This window comes from Erpetoichthys calabaricus, chromosome 16 (genome assembly GCF_900747795.2).
Source record: "Erpetoichthys calabaricus chromosome 16, fErpCal1.3, whole genome shotgun sequence".
Lineage (NCBI taxonomy): Eukaryota > Metazoa > Chordata > Cladistia > Polypteriformes > Polypteridae > Erpetoichthys > Erpetoichthys calabaricus.
Window position 1 is genome coordinate 93,136,942 of NC_041409.2, and position 12,603 is coordinate 93,149,544.

General features: G+C 37.3%; 2 protein-coding genes across 3 annotated transcripts in view; one reads left to right on the forward strand and one right to left on the reverse strand.

Annotated features, from left to right (window-relative positions):
* ccdc106a (coiled-coil domain containing 106a) overlaps window positions 1–12,442 on the reverse strand; it is a 47,629-nt gene extending 35,187 nt beyond the window's left edge. For both annotated transcript variants that reach the window (XM_028821249.2, XM_028821248.2), the window contains exon 1: window positions 12,022–12,442. In XM_028821249.2, the coding sequence (XP_028677082.1) occupies window positions 12,022–12,058 (37 nt within the window). In that variant the 5' untranslated portion in view covers window positions 12,059–12,442. The remainder of the gene's footprint in view (window positions 1–12,021) is intronic.
* Window positions 1–12,603, forward strand: part of si:dkeyp-69b9.6 (uncharacterized) — a 752,000-nt gene that overhangs the window by 141,219 nt on the left and 598,178 nt on the right. The window lies entirely within an intron of this gene.

Here is a 12,603-nt window from a genome sequence, read left to right on the forward strand (position 1 = left end):
GGACAGGTGCCACTGTAATGAGACAGTCAATGGTATTCAATTCACCAGCAGTTTTAATGTTGTATGTGATCGGTATATAAAGCATCCTTTTAGTACTTAAAACTGCTTTTTTAAATATTACATATGTTGAAATGTTAACATTAAAATTTGAAGCTGCATTTACTTTTTACAGCACAATACTTTAAAATAAACCAAATTACCATTATCAACATTGTTCTGTATTGTTGTTCTGAAAGTTTCAGACACTATCTTGTCAGGATGTCTGTTTTTTTTTAATAACACAGCTTTTTTGCAGGGTAGAAGTTGAGAAGGAGTGCAAGAACTCGGTGGAAGTATCTATTTAACACAATTAGCCAAAATACAAAAGGAAGTTATTCTAAGGGCAGACATTTTGCCTTTGAGGAGGAACACCTGTAAGTTTTTGGTGCTGTCTTTCACATGCGTAGAAGTATCTGGGGGGTTTGGGGGCCACAGACATGGTGTAAAATTAACCAGGGGGGAAAAAAAAAAAAAAAAAAAAAAAAAAAAAACCTTTGGTGGAGATTTGCTCCCTGTGCTTCTTGTACACAAATCATCAAACCACCTACCCCCCCACCACTTACCCAAGAGTCTACTGCACATTTAGGTTGGGGGAAGAAACTTAGGATTACTTCCAGTTCTGAAAATACTGAAATGCTGGTACCACAGTGTTTTCAAAAGTGGGTTTTTGATACTTTACAGTACCAGTATAACATGCAACCTTAATGCACAGTGCAAGTTTTAGCAAAGTAATAAGTGATTTGAAAGTATAGTATTCGAACCCTGGGGGCTCTTTTTGCAAATACCAAATGTGGATTGATCGGCTGGTTTCCACACCTTTTTCTGGGTCTTGCCTTTCTGCAACTGGAGTTTAAAAAACACAAAAGTGTGTGCAGGGTTGGAACGATATGTGAAATTTATAAAGGGTTCTGGTATTTTTTGTTGATAAGGTCTGTGTTAATTATGGAAGTAAATGTGCAAGCTATCAAAAAGAAAGCAATTTTTCTGTTTTTGAGTCATTGTCACCATCCTCATCTTTCATTTTGGCTACACTGTGAATGGTCATTTAACACAGACACATAACACATTGCACTGAAAACTGGTAATGTGTTGTGTCTCTCTCCTCGCAGCCATCTGTGTTGCACTGAATTAGATAAGGAGTAAAGCAGTGAAAAATTAAGCAATACAGTTTATTTACTTTGTCTTAAATAACACTATTTAAAAATTACAATTTTCAAAATGAGCACCTCAACATTAACAAAACATTCAGTCATCCCAGGCTAATTGGTTCACAAGTTGTTAAAATGGATGGTGGCAGTGATACAAGGAATATGTCATTCCACACCACAGAAATGAAAGCCCTTCGCAACGGAACAGCAAAATTGTTAGAAGTTGACTGGGAAGAATGTTAGTGGTCACTGTCATATTGAAAAATTGTCAGAGGACAATAAACTCGATCCTCCACTGCCTAAAGTAAAACTGTTCTGAAAAATACAATACATAGCACTTGCTAAGTCTTATGTTTTGTAACTGTCCCAAATAAATTAAGGTAAACATATTCCTGCAAAAGTGGTCTAATCTATCCATCACATATAGTATTTTTTTGTTCTGAAAAGGGAACTGTGCCAGACTTAAGAGTTATTATTAAACCTCGAAACACATTCAAAGTAACACCGGATGGGACTAGACTATGTAGCGATAAACTCAAAGGAGGCTTCTTATACTACACTGGTACCATGTCGTCAAATGATTTTGTTTAACTGGAAGAATTTTAATAAACTCTCCACAAATATACTGGATAGCAACATTATATTTTCTAAAAGTAAATTTACATGGAACAGACCCAACCTTTTCCTGATGGAACAGACCCAACCTTTTCCTGAATATTGCAAGAATTTATGAATGTTATTCTAACTTAAAACAGAAACAAAGGTAAGATCCCAACTGACTTAACTCCAGCGTTTTCATTTATTTGAGGAATATAAGAATGAGCTTTTTCTTTCCTCCTTAAAAAACTTCAGAAATTAGCAGGGATGGAGTATTATGATTCAATGTGGATTAACTGTATTTCTTATGGAAATGGATTGGATTGCGTTATGTCCTGTCGCATGATCTTTGTAAGGCTATGTCAGACTGTGCGAGTTTAACTTTTTTTGTAACGTATCTATTTAAAAAAACAACCCTGCCTACAGACCAGGAACTATGAAATGAAGCAACACTGAGGCTACTATTTAATATTTAACTTTGGGTGGGTGAATGGAATAAACTGGAAGACTTGCTTTGTGGAGATAACAATCTATCACTAACACTAACATTAATAACTTAATTATGAATCATTCTGAATGCTGGCAACTTCAAACAAGGAATCAAGTATCTATTAGGCTATTTCATTCGTGAACCTGCTCTATCCAAACATACACTAGCAAAAAGCAAAACTAGAGAAGACTCGGTCAGGAAGTATAAAGAGAGCAATTGTCTGTGGCCACCAGCTGCAAAACCATTCCCTTTTTGGGGGTTGTCTTGCTGTTGTATCTCTAGTCCACCTGTTGTCACTTTCATTTGCACCACAGCAGGAGAAGTTGATTCACAATCTCTTACGCTTACCAACTGGACAGATTGATATCTCAGAAGCTTAATTTACTTGGTGTTAAGACTGATGATTACATGTTCCCTTAATTTTTTGAGCGGTTTATAAATGACTTTAAATATAAACCAGTGGTAGCAGTTCACACCTCATCGTACTCCCACCTACAAGCCTATTATTGATACTAGCAGCTCTCAGTTATTCAAGTCAAAGCTTTCTCTGTGTGTTTTAAAAATTTTTGTTTGGTACGTACATTTCTAATTTTTCCTTCTCTGCTTCCAAAGGGACAAGAAAAATCAATTTGGTAAATGAAATAACGAAGATTACAGATTATAGTCGGTCAAACAACATGGCAAACTGGAATTACAGAGGAAGAGAAAAGAAACCTACAGCATAACACAAATATACAATAAATGAAGATTCATATGTTGATTTATATACATTGATATATATTATATAGACATATATTCCTCCACTTTATTTATATATGAAAGTGGAGGAAAAGCCACCAAAAGGGGAAGTTAGAATGAGCCTGGCATATAAAGTTTTTAATACAGCTATGTGAAAAGGCCTTTTACTTAGAAACAAATCATGATGTGAATAAAACACATTACTGAAGAACTATGTTATCTCCTACAGAGGTGACAGTGTTCATTTCTGCAGCCCTTGTTTATTTGGTAGCTGCATTTCAATTCTGGAACAACACTGCTTTCATTTGTAAATTGACTAAATATTTTAGAACATATTACATTGAACATACTTAAACTTTTTAGATCTCTACATAACCTTCAAATAAAACCACTTGATATTTTCACTTACTCCTAAGCCAGATATGAAATAAGTCATTGTGGTCAACCAACTTGTTTTGAGCACATCAAAGATGATTCAGTGTCTATTATAAGGGATTTGACAGAGTACTGTCAACAAACCGTATCAATTCTACTGAAGGCCAAACAGTAGTATTTCACCACAATTCTTACAATTCAATGTCAGAAATGTGTTTCAAAGCCAGAAATGCATTGGAATAACATTTTCTTTTGGCAAGTCATTCCACAAGACAACTCTTAATGTTCAGATTCTGTGCTGTGTGTGCCACATTCTTTTAAAGTTCAATAAGCAGATGTCATACTCCACACCAGCGCATGCTTGATAATGTGCTGTGCTTGTTGCCAAAGAAATGACAGTGGCCACAGAAAACAGAATAATATTAAAAGTATTGCAATGGGATGCAAGTTTGGAATTTGAGCTCTTGATTGTACATCGGTTTTATGAATCCCCGAATACAACTTGACAGTGATGTCTAGCTGTACGTCTGTGGCATGCAAAACACAAAAAACAGATCAACCAAATGCAAACATATTTGGATATCACTTTAATTACAAAATGCTAGAACCCTATCTACTTAACAAAAAATCTGTGTGACCTTTTAAATGTTTATTTTTTTAAAACTATTACAAATCAAAGTTTGAAAGTTGCAGACAATTGAAAACTACTAGAAATTTCTGGTCCAATGTTTACCATAAAATTACCAATAAGACAAACTGACATGACATATATCTGCTCTGCAATGCCCCATCCAGTTTTAGCCTCCCACACTCAATGGATGATTATACATTGCTCGGCACTAAAGTCAGTTTTATTATTTATACATTTACACTTTAAAGCACTTTGGAGCATTACCAATATACAGAGAATGTTGCAAGACTCCAAAAACACAGTTTACCATTTTTTTTTTTTTATAAAAAGAAGACATCTTCATTGTACAAATAAAATTGAAAGATCACATAATAACCTATAGGTCAGTACAATCCCGATGCAAGAGAGATTTCAAAGGTTAAGACAACATACAAATATGGATCATCTCTGGGAAGTTCCCAATTTACACAAGTATTCCACTGGCAAGGATCAATTTAACAAATCTCACTTTTTTTCTTACATTTTGATAAAAATGTATTTTTAGTGGAGAGATAAAAAAAACAAAACAAAAAAAAAAAAACAAAGACCATCCAGCTATTACTGACTTTTTCCTACCATTATCTTTTTGTAGCCCAACCTTATCCAATTGTTCCACTGTATATTTGACCAAGTTGCAATTCCTGGCCATAGAGAGTGATGTTTTTGTGGTTGCGAAACTTTACCACTAGTTATAGACACATCATCAGATTATCAGGGTATCAGCATGGATGTCCCGATTTGATATTGATTTTATCTTGACTGAATTAGAAGGCACCGATATATTTGTGGTAGCTTTTTTTTTTTTCTTTCTATAAGAAGTACTTAACCATGCAAAGAGAACTTTAATATAAATGTGACAAAGCTCAGTACCACTTTATTTGAAGGGGTGTCTACATAGTGACTTCATAGTATATGTAGAAGCATGGAAACGTCTACACGTTATGTGGGGGTGCCTTGTTTTAATGCAACGGCATCTATTTTATAAAACATTTATATCAAATATTGCTTCTTAAATAATCATTCAATTTGTGTGTTATGAATCTCCATTTAGGCTTCCTTCAACTAAAATGTTAGCCAGATTTATTCCCCAATTTGACATTTAAAATAACCTTGAATTAGTCGAAATTAAAAATACTGTGGGAAGACTCATGTCTTTCTAAAAGTTATATATACTGTATCTTCAGTTGCTCATTTGTAGCAGTCACGTTAATCAATCTTGAAAATGTGTCCTCAGACAAAAAGGAACCATTTTAAAATGAGGACATTGGGCTGATACTTGCTAACAGCTGCATTGAATGAGTGGAACATAAAAGAAAAAGAACTGGCCATTTAAACTGGTAATGCCACTATTATGGAGCTACCTCAAGTCTGCTGCTTTGAGCACACGCTCACTTTTGTAATGCAGGCTGCTCTTAAAATTCCAAGAACTGTCCACTTGCTTTGCCAGGTGAGTCACGTTGCAAACTTTTTCCACTATAGCAGTACAGCTAGCCATGTAATTAAAGAAAAGCCAACATTTATTTGACTTAACAATACACAAACTTGTAATTGATGTGGTCACACAATGGAACGGCACATTGGAAATGCTAGGAAGGTTTTTGGAACAATAGCGAGTCATCACTGCAGCTCTGTATATAGGCAGCGAGGTGGCTCCTAGTGTGACTGGCATGCAGCGCGCTTATCTGCAACACGTCTGCCACAGGTGCCCAGTCGATTTTAACATGGGAATCTGCTGCCCTGGATGTTTAGCTATTGCAAGTGAGGGATACTCCCTCCAATGGCCCGAGAGACTTGGCAATGTCTTGCTTAAGATCTTCATAAAGCCTAGGCACAATAACTTCACTTAACTGTTTTCTGGTTGGTATAGCAGTTCAAAAACCTGTATCATTTGTCGAAAGCCCTTGTTTTCAACAATTTTGTATGGCCTCACATCTTTACAGGTAAAAACTGCTATATATTGTCATTCTTTGGGCACAAAGCGAAATACATGGAAGCTTGTAGCTACCTGCCATCTCCAGAACCTATTTATAGTAACTGAGCTGGATAGAGATTCACGAGATCGATCTTGAGACCTTAAGAATTGATATTGAATCGTTTAAGCGAAAAGTAATGATTAATCAGAATAGCAATATTTTTACCTGGGCCTACAGATGATCATATTTTACAAGAAATGGACTCGGCGTTCAGCATGGTACAAATTCCCAGAAATGGGAATGTTGCCTACTTGGTCTAGGTCAGTGTGGCATCAACTTTGCTTATTCCAAATAACTACAAAATCCTAAGATTGTTATTCTTTACAATAGCACTCTTAACTGCGGTTTATGGAGTTTGTCTGCCTTTGCCAGACTGGACTAATTCATCTGCTGGCCAGATCTGTGTTACCATGATTAGAATTGTATTTTTGCCAATTCTTATGGATCCCTCTACTACAATACAAGTATATCTTACAGATGTATATGCTGTATACTTAAGAATGTATCTGTTGCTATTATGTATCTAAAAGCCTGTGTAAGCTCTCCAAGCCTGTCTTCAGTGAAGAGTGCTACATAAAAGTGAACCGAATAGAAAAACAGATGTACCCAATTTACAAAAGAACTATGCAAAAGCAAAAATAAAGTCGAAAGAGCGTAAACAGTTTTCCAAAAATGAAAAAACGGGAAATGTGGCTACCCTTAGCCAAAAGTAAGCATTTTGAAAGTAAAGGCTGGCACAGGCCTGGTTTTTTTATCCTGCTTCTCCAAACATTTACACTGTGAAGAAGGTGGAATCCCCAATCACAGTGCAGCTGCCATTTTCCACTCTCAGTTACAATTATTACTACAATCCCATTTCCAAAATAGTTGGGACACTGTGTAAAATGTAATTAAAATCAGAGTGAGAAGATTTGCAAATCATGTAAACCCTATATTTAAAATAGTACAAAGATAATAATGTGAGAAATTTTATTCTTTCTGAAAAATAGATGCTCATTTTGAATTTGATACCAGCAACATGTTTCAAAAAGTTGGGTTAGAGAAAGTTTACCACAGTATAATAGAAGAGGTAATGTTAATAACTGTAAATTTTTGGTAACCGAGGAGAATAATTGCTGCAGTTTTGAAAGTGAAATGTTGTCCCATTCTTGCCTGATATAGAATTTCTGCTGCTCAATAATGTGAGAAATTTTATTCTTTCTGAAAAATAGATGCTCATTTTGAATTTGATACCAGCAACATGTTTCAAAAAGTTGGGTTAGAGAAAGTTTACCACAGTATAAAAGAAGAGGTAATGTTAATAACTGTAAATTTTTGGTAACCGAGGAGAATAATTGCTGCAGTTTTGAAAGTGAAATGTTGTCCCATTCTTGCCTGATATAGAATTTCTGCTGCTCAACAGTTCATATTTTTCATTTCATAATGCACCAAATATTTTCAATGGGTGGCAGGTCTGGACTATAGGAAGGCCAGTTTAATACCCAGACTCTTTTACTACAATGCCATGCTGCTGCAATACGTGTAGAATGTAGTCCGTCATTGTCTGAAAAATTGCTGCAAAAGATGCTGTCTGGAAGGCAGTATATGTTGCTCCAAAACCTGTATATGTCATTGAACATTAAATGGTACCATCCTAGATGTAAAGACTACTTATGCCATGTGTATTAATGCCTCCTCATGCCATCAAGGATGCCACTCTAAGAATTGTGCGTTCAGAACAAGCCAGATGGTCCCTCTCTTCTTTAGAATTTCAAACTCTGATTTGTCAAACCAAAGGACAGTTTTCCACTTCACCTCAGTTCACTGTACATGAGCTTGGGGTGAACAAGGCAGCATTTCTGGATTATTTATGGTTACTTTTTTTGAAACGTAGATTGCATTTGTGGATGTAGTGATTAACTATGTTTACAGACAGTGGCATTTGGAAGTGTTCCTTAGCCCACGTAGTGATTTCCACTATAGAATTGTGTCCATTTTTAACATAGTGCTGCCTGAATCAAGCTCATAGATCACGGCCATCCAATATTGCATTTCTGCATTCACTTGATCTTTTAATATTATGTACTGCAGTTTATGAAATCTCCAAATTCTTTGCAATTTTATATTGAGAAATGTTACTCTTAAAATGTTGCATTATTTGCCTGTATAGTCTTTCAGAGTGGTGAACCCTCACTGTCTGTACTTCGGAGAGACTCTGACCCTCTGGAATGCTCTTTTTATACCCAATCACGTTACTGACCTGTTGCCAATGAACCATTTAATGAGACTTTCCATCGTATATTTTTTTTTTTAGTATTACACAACTTTTTCCAGTCTTTGAAGCATTAACAGGTTAAGCCACTGGCTCAGATTGACACACCAAGTCAGAAATGGATATTAAAGCTAGCACTTTTATGGTTTAACCTCAAGTGCCCAATTTTACCACTATGCTTTAATATGTAGGGAATTATTAACACCATGTAATTAGTAATAAGACTTTTGCTACACCAAAGAGTCTCCACACCCAGTTACAATTCAAGGAGTGGATGTGGTGCATTGCTGCAAGTACTTGAGGTTCCACATTAGTGACAGGTTGGACTGGTCAAGTAACACAAAGAAACTACATAAGAAAAGGAATTACAGAGACATTATATTATATATAAAGGAGGCAGTTTCTCTTTAATTTCCTAAGCCAGTAAAATCACTTAAAAAGTGAACCACTGAAATAGCAAGCTGATTATGAAGACAGGCTCAGTGATGGACACACTCTCACCCAAAGGTGGCGGTAGCTGAGAAAAGAATGAGGACAAAACTGATGGCCAATATGAACAATACTGCACAACCTCCATATAACAAAGTAGCATTGAGGACTTTAAGCCAACTAATTATTTAGCAGAGGGGTATCAAGAAATGCTACTGGTTCTCCTTCATACCTATAGCAATACACCTTTATAATGTCTTACTGGGAATGCTTCCTTACTGTCAGCCCAGTCAGAAGTTGTTGTTTCATCATCACCTTCTTCGTAACCCTTATGTGTGTGTTTAAGGGGGGGGGTATTTTTTATTATATTTCTGTATTTCATGAGCTTCTCTAATAGCGAAGTTTCCTCTTGGGACAAATCAAGTACTGTCTACATCGATAACAAAAAAGGTCCACCAGTTTACATGGAGAACAGAACCAACTACTTTCCTCTTCAATAAATTTAAACAATGAGAACGATACTGGCCTACTCAGTACGTGCTTAAAACTGACATGTATGAACAGAGTCACTTGCTTTCAGGGATTTCAAAACTGTATAAGGGGATCTCTGTTCCAAAATCTATACATTAAACAATCACTTTAAGGAATGATCCACTCAAAGATGTACTCCGTATGTGTGCACTACAGGCCTGGCATCCTGACTGGCTGTTAGGAGGGCACTTAAATTGCTTCCTATACAGAGCATCATCTGCTTACTATCATCAATCCTTTGGCTGACAAATACCAACTGTCGCTTGCTCCATGAATGTCCATGCAAAAATATTTTCATTTCATGTCACCAAACTGACATGAAAATGTAGACCTTTACCTCAAAGCCCTTTCTTGTAACTGTCAGTGATAGATCTTTATCAGTCAAATTCTCGAAGCATCTTGAGGAGTGCCTTTATGGGAGAAGTACTGACTTCATTTGGAGACTGAAGGAGAACTGAAAACACAACTTTTCAGACTTCTGAAATAAAGCATCCTAAGGTCTCCTACAAGCTTCCATGATTATAAACTAGAACACTGATGTTCAACAAACACATTCATTTATTTTACAATTACTATTAAACCCTGATCTTAATAGTAAATGAAATAAAACCTTATATTCTCTACTGTACATTGAAGAAATATAGAGCTGAAATGAAAAAATACAAGACAAAGGCAGAGAACAACTTTTATTTCAGGATATTTGGAACTTTCTTTGGAGAATCCCACCACTGTGTTCTGCCCCTAAATGTCAGATAAATGCACATAATAGATAAGTAGTGGGAACACACTAACCAATAAAAAGTCACATGTAACACAGATGTAAATCTTTGAAATACACTGCTCTTTCTAAATTCTTTTTGTTCTTCTGATATGACTTGCTGTGGCTATTTTCAATTTCTGTTTTGATAGGAGTTGTGAAATCGGCTTACTGTTCACAAAGTGAAATGCATTTGTGACTATATTGACTTGTTCTGTCTAAACTTTACTTGTGGCATACTCACTGGTTGCGCTATCAGTGCATTCTGGGTCATGATCTTTCTTGTATTAATGCAAATAAGGCCTTTTATAAGCATAAGATTATTTTGCTGCAACAATCATTAGTCCACCATCATTAAAGTTGGGAAAGCCCATTAGAGGGGTGACTGTGAATACCCTAAACATAATACTACCTTTGTTACATTCAAATGATGAGGCAAATGCATTGGATTTTGTGCAGATTCTCTTTCTATATATTTATTTATTTTTATTTAATAAGGCCATAACACTTTAGTCCAAACCCTAGTAGATTATCACTGGACTTTTCAAGCAAGTCTGATTGTAGCCTTTCTATTTTTGTGACATCTATGTCTTCAAACAGACTTGTCTATTTTGATCCTTGTTTTATACTCAACCAGTTTTCCTTTGGATGGCCTGGATCTGCACTGACATTATGTACCTCAACCCCCAACTTTCAAATACTCCCAATTTTATTCATTTTTTTTTGCTTTGTCTATTTTGTAAAAGTTCTATCTGATTTCTTGCTTTCTTTCTTTCAACATTTTCTAGTATTTAGTTTGATATGGGCCCAATAATTCCAAATGCAAAATCCAACACTATATTTATGAAAAGTATACACCTGATTAATGAAATTCACCTGTCAGTCAACTGGCTCACTTACTCTGTGGTCAAGCAGCCATTGTAACCTTATATGTGTATTACTTCTAAACACTAAAGCACATTCAAAATAAAAAAATGCTGTTCTTGCCCCAAGTTCACATTGTTGCAGAAATGATTGTGCACACAGGGAAAACAATTTTAAATTCACTGTTCTTAAGAGTAGAAAGATGGATGGGTGACCAAATAGGCAGGCCTACCTGTCAGACATGGAGATGGACAGTTAAACCAAAATCGGTCCATTAATACATATTTATATTATCACTTTTCTAACCATGACCTTTAACAAATCAGTGACTCACCAGTGCTCAAGTTACAGATGGCCATATGGAATAAATTAGTGTTGGGGAGAATGTTTGGAAATGCCACCAGGAACTAAACAAAATCACATAACAAAATTGCCTATCCTATGCACAGTGAGTAAACATAAAACTGCTTTTCTGTAATGGGAAAATGGTGGATAACGAGTCATCCTTCCAAGGGACCTTGGGAATGAAATGGGCACCAACTAAATGGGTTTTGAGATCAAGTCACTATATTAAAACAGAGAGATTGATGCAGTGGACCACCTTTGTTTAGACATCTCCGAGAGGACTGAACCACACACGCACAAACAAGTCGGTTTTAGTTTGTGTGTCTCTCCTTTTGCTCAGTCTGCTTGTCCACTACCTGCTGATCGTGTCTCAGACTCTGGACAACACAGAGGACAGAACAGCCCACTCGCTTCTTCGGTTATTATACACGCCAGGCGACCATTCAATCCACGCACACTTACTAGATTGGGAGATGGGGGCGGATTGGGGCAGAAGGTCGCAATCAGGCGACTTTCTGAACACCTTATATAAACACTTAAACCGTCGTGTTAAAAGAGTCAATCAAGCTAACATCCAACCCTTTGAAACATTTCCCACCAAACCAGCTGCTAAACTTTAACGTTTCACCCCCTCCCCCTCTTCTCTAGCCGTTTATCCCACTCGACAAAAAATGGAGGATTTTTTTTTTTTTAACCACACACCGGCTGCAACTTCTGTGATGATTCGTAAATGAATACGCGACGACGACCCCCCCCCCATAATCCACCCTCCCTCTCCCTCCCACCCAAACCGCGAAGATCTGCGGCGGGTTACCTGTCCGTTTTCGGCCACTGCTCTGCTCCTCGTTCATCTTCGCTTCGCTTAGCTCTCCCTTTGTGTACGTCTCGCCTTCTCCGCTGCTGGTAGGGAAGGGCTGCAATTAAAACCGAGTACAACCCATATAATTAGTGCGCCGCGCCGAGCCCAGCAGAAGAGCAGGGAGACGCGGCGGCGGCACTGGTGGTGACTCGGCCGTGCGTGCGCCTCTAACGACGGACCTGTTCCGTTCAGCGCGTCAGTCGGTGGGAATTGTCCCTCCGGATTAAGCACTGCTCCAGGACTTCGGGGAGAAGGCCGTCCAGCGGCTTCACTACCTAACGCAGTCGAGATACACGGAGACAATAACAATTAAAGTGACTCTCTCTCGCTCTCGAGTGTTCGCTCTCCCCCAGCCGCTCTGACTCACTTCCTGGCAGGGAAAGGCACCGTCTCCAAATTCTCACGTGCGTCCGACTGCGTGCTTTAGGTACTTAGGAACTGTCGCCAAACGTTTCCATACCTGAAAGTTTGACATCTGTTTGATCTCAATTTTGACAATATTCAGAGCTAGGCTACCAGGATTACTTATTTACATCT